The sequence below is a fragment of the Aythya ferina genome (assembly GCF_964211825.1).
Source record: "Aythya ferina genome assembly, contig: HAP1_SCAFFOLD_29, whole genome shotgun sequence".
NCBI lineage: Eukaryota > Metazoa > Chordata > Aves > Anseriformes > Anatidae > Aythya > Aythya ferina.
The window spans coordinates 2742111-2758339 of record NW_028181463.1 but is presented as its reverse complement, the minus strand read 5'-3'; the positions used below and the strand labels follow the sequence as shown (position 1 = coordinate 2758339).

The 16229-nt window shown below is 50.3% G+C and overlaps 2 protein-coding genes across 2 annotated transcripts in view; both read left to right on the top strand.

Annotated features, from left to right (window-relative positions):
• On the top strand, positions 1-4466 carry LOC311428151 (olfactory receptor 14A16-like; the record flags this gene model as incomplete). The annotated part of the gene is made up of 2 exons (XM_084539699.1): positions 1-894; positions 4272-4466. 2 exons carry the CDS (start codon positions 1-3, stop codon positions 4464-4466), a joined length of 1089 nt encoding a protein of 362 aa, XP_084395825.1.
• Positions 4467-5858: 1392 nt separating this feature from the next.
• The window catches only part of LOC311428150 (olfactory receptor 14C36-like), a gene marked incomplete at both ends in the record, with an annotated part of 45355 nt that continues 34984 nt past the window's right edge, over positions 5859-16229 (top strand). Inside the window, one exon of the mRNA XM_084539698.1 lies at positions 5859-6152. Within this exon, the coding sequence (XP_084395824.1) occupies positions 5859-6152 (294 nt within the window). The remainder of the gene's footprint in view (positions 6153-16229) is intronic.

Below are 16229 nucleotides of genomic sequence, written 5' to 3'. Positions count from 1 at the left end.
ATGTCAAACAGAAGCAACATCACTGAGTTCCTCCTGCTGGCATTCTCAGACACGCGCGAGCTGCAGCTCCTGCACTTCACACTCTTCCTGGGCATCTACCTGGCTGCCCTCCTGGGCAACGGCCTCATCCTCAGCGCCGTAGCCTGCCACCACCGCCTCCACACCCCCATGTACTTCTTCCTCCTCAACCTCGCCCTCCTCGACCTGGGCTGCATCTCCACCACTCTGCCCAAAGCCATGGCCAATGCCCTCTGGGACAACAGGGCCATCTCCTATCAAGGATGTGCTGCTCAGGTCTTTTTCTTTCTCTTCTTCATATCAGCAGAGTATTATAACCTTACTATCATGGCCTATGACCGCTACGTAGCCATCTGCAAGCTCCTGCACTACGAGAGCCTCGTGGGCAGCAGAGCTTGTGCCCAGATGGCAGCAGCTGCCTGGGGCAGTGGCTTTCTCAATGCTGTCCTGCACACGGCCAACACATTTTCCCTGCCCCTCTGCCACGGCAATGCTGTGGACCAGTTCTTCTGTGAAATCCCCCACATCCTCAAACTCTTCTGCTCAGATTCCTATCTCAGAGAATTTGGGGCATTTCAGTTTAGTATCTTTTTAGCATTTGGTTGTTTTGTTTTCATTGTGGTGTCCTATGTGCAGATCTTCAGGGCAGTGCTGAGGATGCCCTCTTCTCAGGGCCGGCACAAAGCCTTTTCCACGTGCCTCCCTCACCTGGCTGTGGTCTCCCTCTTCATTAGCACAGGCATATTTTCCTACCTGAAGCCCCCCTCCATTTCCTCTCCATCCCTGGACCTGGTGGTGTCATTTTTATACTCAGTGGTGTCTCCAGCAGTGAACCCCCTCATCTACAGCATGAGGAACCAGGAGCTCAAGAATGCAGTGAGGAATCTGTTTCCATACATTCTTCTTAAGCATCCATTATGTGTTCAGAAAATTTATTTTTAATAATATGCAAATATTTTGATTCACATTATATCATATCATTTTTATCGTTACTAGTGTTATCATAACATTGTCATTAATAAGAATCCCAAGAGAAATAAAAGTGTGTTTGGCAAAATGACACAACATTTTTTAAATTATTTTTCTCTGTTAGTATTTGAACAATATTTCATTTTGTTTTTAATAATCTCATTCTACCTTTCAGAATGTTACATCTTTTGTAAGGTTTGACCACATCATCTATTGTACATATAGAACTGGGCTTCCTTGATAGATAAAACAATAAAAAACTCAGCAGAAATTCATTGGTCTCAGTATCCTTCTCTTCCCATCTTCTGTCGAGCTGGGGGAGCAGACCCAGCATCCACGAGGGGCTCAGGGCCAAGAGCCCAGCTGCCACGGGTAGGAGCAGTGTATTTGGATTAGAACTAGTGCATCTAGGTGACAGTCCTCTTGTCTCTATAGCAGGGCTGGCAAAAAGCCATTTCCACGTGCCTCCCTCACCTGGCCATGGTGTCCGTCTCCCTCAGGCCTGTCATGGTTGCCTGCCTGAAGCTCCCTCCAACTTCTCCCCATCCCTTGACCTGGTGGAGGCAGTTCTGTACTCAGTGGTACTTCCAGCAGAGCACGTCCTCATCTGTACCATAATGATCCAAGAGGTCAAGCATGCTTTGTGGAAATTAATGACTAGATGTGTCTTCGATGCAAGAAATTTCGGATCTGCTTCTGCATCTGATTTGTAATGTCAATAATTGGACGAATATCCACTCTACATGCTTTTTTTTTTTTTTTTTTTTTTTTTTTTTTTTGTGGTTGTGCTTGTACATATTCTTATTACATCAATTCAGCTAATGAACACCCATTAAAATGATATGGGTGTACCTGTTGAATATAGCTCATAGACTGTGCATGTGAAGCCATGCTCTCTGTGAATTTAACCTTAAGGAAGTTAAAGTTCAATAGGCTTTTTTGTCTGATATCCTTCCTCCGAGACCTGGTCTGGCTCTGCAGGGGCAGTGCCCATGTGCAGGGGTGCAGAGGAAAAGAGTCCCATCCCAGCAGCACGGCCAGGGAGCACCAGCGCTTGGGGCATGCAGAGCTGCTCTCTTGCCACTGCCGCCCTCTCCTGCTGAGCCCTGCTGGTGGGGTCAGGCCCGGCTGCTCCTCTCACTTGGTGCCAGTGCTGCTGTGGGGCTGTGCTGGGACTGCAGGCAGGGACAGGCAGTGGGCACGGCAGTGGCACAGCTGGCCTCCACTGCAGCACTTCCCTCCTAAGGGGGGATCTCCTCCAAGGTGGACTGACCAGAGCTCAAGTGCTCAATCTGGTGTGAGCAGGCAGAGGAGAGATCTGCAGCCCCACGGCTCAAAAAAGCCCCACCAAAGGAGCCTGGTGAGTGATTCCTTGCAGCCCTGGGGCAATGGCAGTGACCCCATGAGCTGGGTCTGCCTCCCAGCCTGCCCAGCATGGCCCTACAGAGTGCCCCCATGCGCCAGACACCACAGCCCCCTCGCTCTGCAGAGCAGCACCACCAGCTGGGGCTGGGGCTGGGGCTGGCACTGGGGCTTGGAGGCCATTTCTCCTGTGTCTTCTAAGCCAGTTACAGGCTCATGGCTTCTGGATACAAACATGATCCTCACTGTGCACAAGGAGCTGAGAGACCGCCAACAGGCATGGGGCTGGAACATTGCCTGCAAGGTCCCTCCTGCCCTAGCACCTCCCAGGACTGGCACGGAACTGGCTCCTGTGCATCAGAGAGTCTGGGAGCCCAGCAGGTGTGCCATGGGCTTGGAGGATCACAACCAGATCACTTCCACCTGGGCAGGTCCTGGCCCAAAAAGGGGGTGTTTTGTAGGTGTGGTATTATAAGCTCAGTGGTGCGTCAGAAACACTAAGTCCAGCAGGAAGCGAATGGCTGTTAAATGGCCTGTGAGGTGAGCTCTTTCTGAAGTAGCTGACAGGTCACCCTTGACTCCTGGCTGGGATCTGTGCCTTTAGGCTCACATCTGCCAGTGTCCATGGTAGGGCAGCAGAAGGCACTTGCTGTGCATGCAGTTTCTGAGATCGGCTCCTTCTAAGTACCTGGTAGGCCCCATAGTGGAAGAGGTCTGGAGTAGGGGTTGTCATGTCAGAGGTGTCAGCTTTTGCCTGAAGTCATCCTTTAGGGCTGCTTTCAGTTTTCTACACAGAGGGGGCCACTGCCTCCAAGACGCTTGGGGCAAACTGAACGATGCATGAGGGTTTGGAAAAAGATAGCCTGGGTGCACAGAAGGCATTCTGTATCCAAAAGTTGGAGGCAGGAAACAAAATTTTGGGGTGGTACAAGAGCTGCTGGGCACATTGTGCAGGGTTCACCTACAGCCTTTGTGTTCTTTTCCATCCTGACTTAGGTGCCATGTCAATCTCAAGAAAGGAGTAGCCAACAGATATGAGACAGATACTCTGAGATCATGAAAACCATCAGAAAGCTGTCCCTAAGAAAATGACTGATATGGGAAGTCAGGAGAAGCCTGGCCAGGAGAGATGTAAGATTTGAGGGAGGGAAGAGGAGTTTGGCCAGCAGAAATTAATGATTTCTGTGAGGTTCAAACATTCAGGCAATGTTGATTCTGCTGTAATGCTGCCTTAAAACAGTCCTGTAAAGCCATTCCCCTATTTTAGCCAGTGTCATTAATCCCCAAACCTAAATGCTACTCCATACCCTGACAGGAATCCACTACTCTTATGCCTGACCTCAAAGTATCCCTTCAAGCCAAAACACAGCCTATAGTCGCTTCCCTTTATCTTGAGTCTTTTGCTCACCCTGATCTGATCAGCTTGTGGGCCGCAAGGAGGAGATGGGTGGGAATGCTGTGATGAGCTCAGCTCTGCCTCAGCATCTCCTGCCCCAGCAGCAATAATGTGCCTGTGGCAGTGACTGTGAGGTCACCTCTATCTCTGCACTTGATAGGGCAGCAGCAGGAATGTGTCACGGAAAGGGACTGGGAGGTCACTTGTGTCTGGAGGTGGCAGGTCAGCCTTGCCTTCTCCCTGGGATCTGCACTTTTGGGCTGACATCTGGCAGTGGCCCTGCTAGGCCAGCAGAAGGCACCTGCTTGGCATGCTGACTGGGGGATCCCCTCTGCCTCCCGACCCAGGAGGACCCAGGCAGAAAGAAGGCCCCATATGGGTTGTCCTGTCCCTTCTGCTTGAGTCCATGAGTGGGCAGCAGCAGGCACAAGGCTTGGCTGTGTCTCCACAAGAAGCTGCAAGGCCAACATCAGGCCCCTGGCTTGGAAGCTGCTCCTGAGTTGACTTGTGTCTGGTTGGCTGACAGGCCTCAAGGAGCCTGCTGGGTTGGGATGCCTACTTCAGGAGAGGTTTCCACCACAGGGATGCCATAGGAGCAGTGGTGCCTTCTCACAAGGAACCAGGGAAGCTTCCTACAGAGCTGCGATATGAGATATTTGGGTCCATGGCTATGGCTATTGTCTTTGCCACTGAAGTTTTTGAGGAGACAGCTAATCATTAAAGCACCAGAGCCTAATTGACTCCTTGTGGGCTGATCAGCAAAGCCCCCAGAGGGGTGATTCCAATGCCTTGGGCTGTGCCGCTGTTATTGAGCTGGGTTGGTCTTGTGGGATAGATAAAACACATTTGAGAAAGTCCCATGAAGCAGAGAGACAGCTGTGCCCAGGAGCAGCTCCTCTGCACAGCGCAGCAGGGCTGGGGGCTCTGACTGCAGCTGGCAGTGGGAGAGCAGAGAAGGAGAGAGTGGCTGAAGGCAGTTGGCAGTGGGAGGATGCAGAGAGCTGCCTGCAGGAGAAACCTGCACAGCCCTTGACAAGGTAAGTGCCTGGCTGCAGGGCCATGCAGCTGCAGGTCCTGGAAGGGTCTCCTGCTGGGTGTTGTTTCTGGGAGGGCAGTGGGCAATGCAGTAGGCTTTGAGAGTCCTGCTGGGTTGCAGTGTGAGGTGAGGAAGTCTGGCAGAAGCTCCTTGGAGTGTCATTACCTTGCTATCCCCGATCAGATAAGACAGGTGTGGTCAAGCGTCCTCCAAACCCTACAGGGGTGCAGCTGGGATATGGGACAGTCCAGCTTGCGAATATCCAGCTCTGTCTGTGGGGCATCCTCCTGGCTGCAGGCTGCTCTCCAGCAGGATGCAGCTCTCTCGTGGCATCGTTGTGTTATCCAGGTGCCTGAAGGAGAAGACACCTCCATGCTAAGGCCATGTCCGTGCTGCTGGATGGCTGTCTGTGGGAAGCTGGTTTGAGGCTTCTGCACTCCTATATAGGAGGGAAGAGCTGAGATCCTGATCACACACCCAGAAATAAGGTGAGGATTCTGTCCATCTGCCTTTTGAGTTGGGCTTCTCTGCTCTCAGCTGTCTCCAATTTCTTCTCGTGCCCAAGCTCACTTCTGTTCAGATCTGCTCTGCTCAGTCTTCACCAAGGGACAGTCCTTTTGCCTCCTGGCATCCGCAAGATTTCACCAGGAGCACACATGAAAAGTCACAGAGTTCAACTATCCAATAATTCACCTAAGCATTACAGGGGCAACCGAATAACACTAAAGCAAGTAAAACACTGCTCTAAATGCAGCTCTGCTCTGCATTCAGATGTGTTGTTTGCAAGAAAACACTGCAAACTCATTGACCTAACAAGTGGACTGAACTTGAGTTTCCCTCATGTTCCTTCTTCCCTCCTGCTGCAGGCAGGACTCCTCTGCAGCCCACAGCAGCCCCTGCTCCCCATGCCACTCAGCCAGCACCAGCCACAACTCAAGCAGGAGAGCTGCAGAAAGATTCTCCTGCAAAGAGAGAGGCTCTGTTTGGGGGTTCTCTAAGACTTGTAATAGGTTTTCCTCATCCAAATCAGTTCTAACTTTGTTCTACCTTTTTCTCTCCAACAGAGAATGTCAGAAAATGCCCAACATCAGCTCTGTGAGCGAGTTCCTCCTGCTACCATTCGCAGACACGCGCAAGCTGCAGCTCCTGCACTCCGCGCTCTTCCTGGGCATCTACCTGGCTGCCCTCCTGGGCAATGGCCTCATCATCACAGCCATAGCCTGCGACCACCGCCTCCACACCCCCATGTACTTCTTCCTCCTCAACCTCGCCCTCCTCGACCTGGGCTGCATCTCCACCACTCTGCCCAAAGCCATGGCCAATTCTCTCTGGGACACCAGGGCCATCTCCTATCAAGGCTGTGCTGCACAGGTCTTCCTTTTAGTTTTCCTGGTTGGAGCAGAGTATTCCCTTCTCACCATCATGGCCTATGACCGCTACGTTGCCATCTGCAAGCCCCTGCACTATGGGAGCCTCATGGGCAGCAGAGCTTGTGCCCAGATGGCAGCAGCTGCCTGGGGCAGTGGCTTTCTCAATGCTGTCCTGCACACGGCCAACACATTTTCCCTTCCCCTCTGCCACGACAATGTTGTGGACCAGTTCTTCTGTGAAATCCCCCAGATCCTCAAGCTCTCCTGCTCACATGCCTACCTCAGGGAAGTTTTGTCTCTTGTGTTTAGTGTTTTTTTAGGCTTTGGTTGTTTCGTTTTCATTGTGTTGTCCTATGTACAGATCTTCAGGGCAGTGCTGAGGATGCCCTCTGAGCAGAGCAAGAACAAAGCCTTTTCCACGTGCCTCCCTCACCTGGCTGTGGTCTCCCTGATGGTTAGCACTGGCATGTTTGCTTACCTGAAGCCCCCCTCTGTCTTCTCCCCATCCCTGGACCTGGTGCTGGCATTTCTGTACTCAGTGGTACCTCCAGCACTGAACCCCCTCATCTACAGCTTGAGAAACAAGGACCTAAAGTATGGAGTGAGGAGACTGTTCCTATACATGTTTCTTAAGCATCAATAATGTAGTTATAATATATAATCATAATTATTTCAAATTATTGTTATTCGTGTCATTTCATTTTTATCATTATTTCACTAATATTATTCTTAACATCCTGCCTGTTAATTAATTTCTTTACTTTGACCAAATCATCTAATCTACCTGTAGTACTAGTCCTCCAGTGCAAATAAAAACAATAATGAAGCCATCAGAAATTCATTGGTGTCAGCATCCCTCTCTTCTGATCTCCTCTGGAGGGGCTCAAGCTACCACATGCAGGAGCAGCCCCGGTGGCCCTCGGGGCTGCCCCTCACTGCCCATTGGGTTCTGCCTCTCTGCTGCCTTCGGGTTGGGGCTGCTGCTTCCCTGGAGCCATGGCCATGGCCAGCAGCAGAACGTGGTCTGGTAGGGAGTGTAATGTTAGCATAACATAAATTATGTGGTATAAAGGGTGGATATATGTCCTGGTTTCAGTTAGGACAGAGGTAATTTTCTTCCTAGTACCTTGTAGAATGCTATGGTTTGGCTTAGGATGAGAAGAGTGCTGGTAAGACGCTGATGTTTAATTGTTGCAGAGCAGTGCTTACTCCAAGCCAAGGACGTCTCAGCTTCTCACTCTGTCCTGCCAACGGGCAGGCTGGGGGTGCAGTGGGAGCTGGGAGGGGACAGACCCAGGACAACTGACCCAAACTGGCCAAAGGGGTATTCCATACCATCTGACGTCATGCTAAACAATACGTAGGGGTGGCTAACCATGGGGAGGAGGGCTGGACTGCTCGGGGTTAGGCTGGTCTTTGGTCAGCGGGTGGTGAGCAATTGCGTTGTGCATCACTTGTTTGTACACATTATTAGTAGTAGTACTATTATCATCATTATTGTTATTATTGTAATTGTTATTATTATTTTCTTGCCTTAATAAACTGTCTTTATCTGAACTCACAGGCTTCACTTTCCCGTTTCTCTCCCCCATCCCAGAGAGGGAGGGCTTACAGTTCTGTAAGCACACCAGGTCAGTGATCTCCTGTGCATTCAGCATCTCAATAATAGAATGCCTGCTTTCTAAAACTCCTATTTGAGTCTTAGAGAGTTACTTTGAGTGGCTTTTACAGTATCACCCTCGCCTCCTGTCAGCTGCTGCCCACCCAGGCTCCTGGCACAAATGTGGCCCCTCAACAACTCCACAGCTTGTGTTGCCTTTGCTGCCTCACCCTGTCCTCTCCCTTGACTCTTTGTCTCTGCCAGGCCCCACATTCCACACCCAAACGCATCCCTTTGCTATTGTCACCCTCTCCCCTGCCCAGCAGGATGGCAGAGCCAGGGCAGGACATGATAGAGTTAGGCCCTGTAGCGACCTTGCAGAGTGCTTGTGGCAAAGTGGGACCTGGGACTGGGCTCTGTGGTACAGAGGAGGCCCCATGCAGGAAAGATGAGGTTAAACAGCAACTTTGCAGGGGGGTTGTCCATCATGGTTTGGCACGGGAGACTTCTGGCCACGAAGGGGCTAGGGATGGGTTGACACATCTTCTCTGGGCAACCCGTTCCATTGACCACTACCCCCAAAGGAAAGAGTATCTTCCTTATAATTAATTTTAAAGTACCCTCTCTTGATTTTAAAACATTACCTAAAGGCCCCCCTTTAGGTACTGGAAGGCTGCTATAGGGTCTCTCCAGGCTGAAGAGAACCAGCTTTCTCAGCCAGTCTTCATGGAAAAATTGCCACAGCCTCTCTATCATATTTCTGGCCTCTTCTAGACTCCTTCTAATACTTCCATGTCCTTCTTGAGTTTGGGGCCCCAGAGCTGAATGCAGTAACCCAGGAGTGGTCTCCCAAGAGCAGAGCTGAGGGAGAGAAACACCTCTCTCAAGCTTTGGGTCAAACTTCTTTGATGCAGCCCAGAATACAGTTTTCTTTCTGGGCTGCAAACTCCCATTTTCAGCCCAGGTTGAGCTTCTCATCCACCAGCACTCCAGGTCCTTCTCCTCAGAGCTGCTCCCTATCCATTGGCTGCTCCACCCAGCTAGTATTTGTGCTTGGGAATGCTCCAATCCAGCTGCAGAACCTTGCATTTGGCCTTTGTGAACCTCATCAGGTTCACACAGGAATATCTCTCAAGCCTGTCTGGGTCCATCTGCATATCATCCCTTCCCTCCAGTGTATCGACTGCACCACCCAGCTTGGTGTCATCAGCACACTCGCTGAGATTGCACTCAGTCACACTGTCCACGTCACTGACAAAGTGTTAAACAGTGCTGGTCCCAATACTGACCCCTGAGGAACAGCACTCTTTACTGATTTCCACTTGGACATTGAGCTGTAGACTCCAGCTCCTTGAGGGTGACCATCCAGCCAATTCCTCACCCACCAGGTGATCCGTCCATCACATCCATGTCCCTCCAATTGAGAGACAAGGATATCGCGTGGCACAGTGTCACATGATTTGCACAAGTGTCGTGGTTTAACCCGACCGGCAGCTAAACACCACGCAGCCGTTCGCTCACCCTCCCCCCTCCCTCTCTGGGACGGGGGAGAGAAATGGAAAGTGAAGCCCGTGAGTTGAGATAAAGACAGTTTAATAAGACAGGAAAAAAAAATAACAAAATAATAATAACAATAATAATAATGATGATACAATGGTGATAATACGAAAGTAATAATAGTATGTACAAACAAGTGATGCACAATGCAATTGCTCACCACCCGCTGACCGATGCCCAGCCTAACCCCGAGCAGTCCGGCCCCCTCCCCCCGGCTAGCCACCCCTATATATTGTTTAGCATGACGTCAGATGGTATGGAATACCCCTTTGGCTAGTTTGGGTCACCTGTCCTGGGTCTGTCCCCTCCCAGCTCTTACTGCACCCCCAGCCTGCCTGTTGGCAGGACAGAGCAAAGGCTGAGATGTCCTTGGCTTAGTATAAGCACTGCTCTGCAACAATTAAAGCATCGGGGTGTTATCAGCACTCTTCTCATTCTAAGCCAAAACACAGCATTCCACCAGCTACTAGGAAGAAAATTAATTCTGTGCTAACTGAAACCAGGACATCTATCCACCCCTTATTCCATACCATTTATGTCATGCTCAGGTTACACTCTTTTCCATACATTCTAATTAGTCACCTATAGTAATCATGGTAGTGATAACATACAGTATAATATACTATTTAACATGGTGCAATTCAGTTCATGGGCTATTCTCACCCAGTATTAAATCTCCTTGAGGTACACACCGGACCTCTCCGTTCTTTTGCATCACCCACCAAGTATATCCAGGTCCCTGAGCGAAAACAATTCCACGAATAGGTTTGCCTTTTCCTGAGGCAGGAGTAGCCCAGACTGTTTTACCCAGCATATTTTTTACATGCACTACAGGAACTTTATCCCCATCTACAGTACGTAACAGGTTTGATTGGGCAGGTCCAGCTCGGTTGGTAGATCCCCTAGTATTGACTAACCAGGTGGCCTTTGCCAAATGCGTATCCCAGTTTTTGAACGTCCCAGCGCCCATTGCTTTCAAGGTAGTCTTTAACAGGCCATTGTATCGTTCAACTTTCCCGGAGGCTGGTGCATGATAGGGGATGTGATACACCCATTCAATACCATGTTCTTTGGCCCAAGTGTCTATAAGGTTGTTTCGGAAGTGAGTCCCATTGTCTGATTCTATTCTTTCTGGGGTGCCATGTCGCCATAGGACTTGCTTTTCAAGGCCCAGGATGGTGTTCCGGGCGGTAGCATGAGGCACAGGATATGTTTCCAGCCATCCGGTGGTTGCTTCCACCATTGTAAGTACGTGGCGCTTGCCATTGCGAGTTTGAGGGAGTGTGATGTAATCAATCTGCCAGGCCTCTCCATATTTATATTTCAGCCATCGTCCTCCATACCAAAGAGGCTTTGACCGTTTGGCTTGCTTGATTGCAGCACATGTTTCACAGTCATGAATAACCTGTGCTATAGCGTCCATGGTCAAGTCCACCCCTCGATCACGAGCCCATCTGTATGTTGCATCTCTACCTTGATGGCCTGAGGTGTCATGGGCCCATCGGGCTATAAATAATTCACCTTTATGCTGCCAATCCAGGTCCACCTGAGCTACTTCAATCTTAGCAGCCTGATCCACCTGCTGGTTGTTTTGATGTTCTTCAGTAGCCCGATTCTTGGGCACATGAGCATCTACGTGGCGTACTTTCACAGCCAGGTTCTCTACCCGAGCAGCAATATCTTGCCACAATGCAGCAGCCCAGATAGGTTTGCCCCTACGCTGCCAGTTGTTTTGCTTCCATTGCTGTAACCATCCCCACAGGGCATTTGCTACCATCCATGAATCGGTGTAGAGATAGAGAACTGGCCATTTTTCTCGTTCAGCAATGTCTAAAGCCAGCTGAATGGCTTTCACTTCTGCAAACTGACTCGATTCACCTTCTCCCTCAGCAGCTTCTGCAACTCGTCGCGTAGGACTCCATACAGCAGCCTTCCATCTCCGATGCTTCCCCACAATACGACAGGACCCATCAGTGAACAGGGCATATTTCTTTTCATTCTCTGGCAACTGGTTGTACAGTGGGGCTTCTTCAGCACGACCCACCTCCTCCTCTGATGATATCCCAAAGTATTTGCCTTCTGGCCAGTCCATGATCACTTCCAATATTCCTGGGCGACTGGGGTTTCCTATTCGAGCCCGCTGAGTAATCAGTGCAACCCACTTGCTCCATGTAGCATCAGTTGCATGATGCGTAGAGGGGACCCTTCCCTTGAACATCCAGCCTAGTACCGGTAATCGGGGTGCTAGGAGGAGCTGCGCTTCAGTACCGACCACCTCCGAAGCAGATCGAACTCCTTCATATGCTGCCAATATCTCCTTTTCAGTTGGAGTATAGCGGGCCTCAGATCCTCTGTATCCCCGACTCCAAAACCCCAGAGGCCGACCTCGAGTTTCCCCAGGTTCTTTCTGCCAGAGGCTCCAGGTGGGGCCGTTCTCCCCGGCTGCAGTGTAGAGCACATTCTTTACATCTGGTCCTGTTCGAACTGGCCCAAGGGCTACTGCATGGACTATTTCCTGCTTGATTTGTTCAAAGGCTTGTCGTTGTTCAGGGCCCCATTCAAACTCATTCTTCTTACGAGTTACTTGGTAGAGTGGGTTTACAATCAGACTGTAATTTGGGATGTGCATTCTCCAAAAGCCCACAACACCTAGGAAAGTCTGTGTTTCTTTTTTGTTAGTTGGTGGAGACATAGCTGTTATTTTGTTGATCACATCCATTGGGATTTGACGACGTCCATCTTGCCATTTTATTCCTAAAAACTGGATCTCCCGTGCAGGTCCTTTGACTTTATTTTGTTTTATGGCAAAACCGGCTTTCAGAAGGATTTGGACTATTTTCTTCCCTTTCTCGAAAACTTCCTCTGCTGTGTCACCCCACACAATAATGTCATCGATGTACTGCAGGTGTTCAGGAGCTTCCCCCTGCTCCAGTGCAGACTGGATCAGCCCATGGCAAATGGTAGGGCTGTGTTTCCACCCCTGGGGCAGCCTATTCCAAGTATATTGGACTCCCCTCCAAGTGAAGGCAAATTGTGGCCTGCACTCTGCTGCTAGAGGGATGGAGAAAAATGCATTAGCGATATCAATTGTGGCGTACCACTTGGCTGCCTTCGATTCAAGTTCGTACTGAAGTTCCAGCATGTCCGGCACTGCAGCACTCAGTGGTGGCGTGACTTCGTTCAGGCCGCGATAGTCCACTGTTAGTCTCCACTCGCCATTAGACTTTCGCACTGGCCATATGGGACTATTGAAAGGTGAATGAGTCTTGCTGATCACTCCTTGGCTCTCCAATTGACGAATTAGCTTATGGATGGGAATCAGGGAGTCTCGGTTGGTGCGATATTGCCGCCGGTGCACAGTTGTGGTAGCAATTGGCACTTGCTGTTCTTCGACCCTCAGCAACCCCACAACAGAGGGGTCCTCTGAGAGACCAGGCAAGGTAGAGAATTGTTTAATGCCCTCTGTCTCTAAGGCAGCAATACCAAAAGCCCACCGGAACCCTTTTGGGTCCTTGCAATATCCTCTTCTAAGATAGTCTATGCCAAGGATACATGGAGCATCCGGGCCAGTCACAATGCGGTGCTTTTCCCACTCATTCCCAGTCAGACTCACTTCAGCCTCCAATACAGTCAACTGCTGAGATCCCCCTGTCACTCCACAAATATAGATGGGCTCTGGTCCTTTATAGCTCGATGGCATTATAGTACATTGTGCACCGGTGTCTACTAAAGCCTTATACTTCTGTGCGCGTGATGTGCCAGGCCATCGAATCCACACAGTCCAATAAACTCGATTGTCCCTTTCCTCCCCCTGGCTGGAGGCAGGGCCCCCCTAATCCTGGTCAGAATCTTCTTCATTTCTGTGTTTGAAGGACTGTCTGCTGGAAGTTGGAGCAGCAAACTTTTCAGAGAATCCCTTTTTCTTGATTGTTTTCTTTTGCAACTCACGTACCCGTGCCTCTAGGGTCGCGGTAGATTTTCCATCCCACTTTCTCATGTCCTCTCCATGGTCTCGTAAGTAAAACCACAGGGTGGCACGGGGTGAGTACCCACCATATCGTCTTCCTTGTGTGGGTGAACGCCTACCCCTGATAGCTGAGACACTGCTTTGTACAGGTGCGAAGGAGAATAATCTCTCTTCAAGTTGGTGAACCTTTTCAGAAAGTTTCTCCACAGCTGAGACGCAGGCCTGTAAGGAAGAGGAGAGACTTTCTTCGTACTGCTGGAGTTGTTTAGCCGCTTCACCCACTGTGGGTTCCTCATCCTCTTTCCAGGCCATTATTGCCAAGGAGCTGGCATATGATGATGGTGCACTCCGTACAAACTTCCGCCACATGGGTCGTGTACACTTGACTTCATCTGGATCTGTGGATGTTTGTTTGAGGTCTGGATCCTCATAAATCACTTCCCGTACGGCTAATTCCCTCAGGTACTGGATTCCCTTCTCCATAGTGGTCCACTTGCCTGGTAGACATAAAAGTTCTTCCTTGAAGGGATACCTTTCCCTCACAGCTGAGAGGAGACGCCTCCAGAGGCTGGTGGGTCGTGCTCCATCTGCAATTGCTTTGTCAATGCCGGCGTGTCGAGCAAGGGATCCCAGCCGCTTGGCTTCCCTGCCGTCTAATTCCACACAATTGGCTCCAGAGTCCCAGCACCGGAGCAGCCAGGTGACAAGCTGCTCACCTATACAGCGACCAAAATCTTTTCGCACATCTCGTAGCTCGCGCTCGTTTAGGCTTCGGGTAGTTACTGTTGCTCTTTCGGCATCCTCATCTTCCTCCTCCTGAATCCTTGACGGCCCAGCGTCGTCATCATCTTCATCATCTCTATACTTAGTTTTGGCAGAAGCCTTACCTGGATTGGCAGAAGACTCTCTGCGTTCTAAACGACTTGAATTTCTATACCATATTTTCACCTTCTCTACAGGGGCAGCTTGCACTGCTACTGCTCGTTTCTCTGACTTTGTTACAGGGTCTGCCACAGGGGTTGGAATGCCCTCTGCAGGGTCAACTTGCACTGCTACAGCTCGTTTCTCTGACACGGCCACAGGAGCTGGAGCGGCTACAGGAGCTGGAGCAGTTGCAGGAACCGGAGCTGTAGCGGCTACAGGAGCTGGAGTTGGAGCTGGAGCAGTTGCAGGAGCTGGGACTGGAGCAGCAGTAGGAGCTGGAGCTGGAGCGGCTTCAGGAGCTGGGACTGGAGCAGTTGCAGGAACTGGGACTGGAGTAGCGGCCGGAGCTGGAACTGGAGCGACTGCAGGAACTGGGACTGGAGCAGCTGCAGGAGCTGGAGCTGGAGCGGCTTCAGGAGCTGGAGCTGGAGCAGCTTCAGGAGCTGGGACTGGAGCAGTTGCAGGAGCTGGGACTGGAGCAGCTGCAGGAGCTGGGACTGGAGCGGCTGCAGGAGCTGGGACTGGAGCGGCTGCAGGAGCTGGGACTGGAGCGGCTGCAGGAGCTGGGACTGGAGCGGCTGCAGAATCCACCGTAGGGGTCACAGTGGCCGTTGGATCTGTCACAGGGTTTGGAGTGGCCGCAGGGTCTGTCACTAAGTTGACAGCAGTATCAATGGCAGCTCGATAGGCATGAGCCAGGCCCCAGCACGTTACAATGATTTGTGTTACTTTGGAACTGCCAGAATCATTACACCTTTTTTTCAAGCATTCTGCCAGTTTTTGAGGATTTTGCCATTGTTCAGGGGTGAATTTCCAACACACTGGGGGTGCCAACTGCTCTAGATGCCTGCCCATATCCACCCATACTCCCTGCCACCCACAACTATACTGCCTCCGGGCAGATCTCCGGATGAGCTTCATAAGTAGTTGTTTAACTTTAAGCAGAATCTGAAGTGCATTCATGAGGCAGAACAACAAGACTATGGTATTCTGAGTATTCCAGAAATATTCAATATCTTGGAGAGCTATTGGGACAAGCTCAGGGGATAAGAGGGTGGTGAAGGAGGAAGGCAGAGTGACCCAGGAGGATACAGGGGTGGTGAAGGAGAAAGGGAGAGTAAGCAAGTAAGGAAAAATATCCTCCCCTTTCCCCTCCACAGATTGACTCTCTAATGGAGAAAAACAATAGGTATAATTGCTAATAGTTCCCAAGATGCTGTTTCCAAAGTACAGAGTCCACGATGTTACTGAGTATAAATACCAAGTTAGAGTCATGACCAGATATCTTATCGTCTCATAAGCCATTGCTATAACACTTAGTACCATAATGGTCTGAAACCAGGGCCCGGAGAGGAGAAACAACACTACAGAGAGCAAATACGGAAAATAATGTACTATAATACTCAATTTGGAAAACAGGCGCAGCAGAGTTGTGATTAAAGCAATCAGCATCATGACAAGTGACTATTAAGCAGGTCTAATCCTTACACCAATTTTAGTTTAACACACTCTGATCAGATCTGCCGTTATCTCAACCTTTCGGGCCCCACGTTGGGCGCCAAAAAGACTGTCGTGGTTTAACCCGACCGGCAGCTAAACACCACGCAGCCGTTCGCTCACCCTCCCCCCTCCCTCTCTGGGACGGGGGAGAGAAATGGAAAGTGAAGCCCGTGAGTTGAGATAAAGACAGTTTAATAAGACAGGAAAAAAAAAAAATAACAAAATAATAATAACAATAATAATAATGATGATACAATGGTGATAATACGAAAGTAATAATAGTATGTACAAACAAGTGATGCACAATGCAATTGCTCACCACCCGCTGACCGATGCCCAGCCTAACCCCGAGCAGTCCGGCCCCCTCCCCCCGGCTAGCCACCCCTATATATTGTTTAGCATGACGTCAGATGGTATGGAATACCCCTTTGGCTAGTTTGGGTCACCTGTCCTGGGTCTGTCCCCTCCCAGCTCTTACTGCACCCCCCCAGCCTGCCCGTTGGCAGGACAGAGCAAAGGCTGAGATGTCC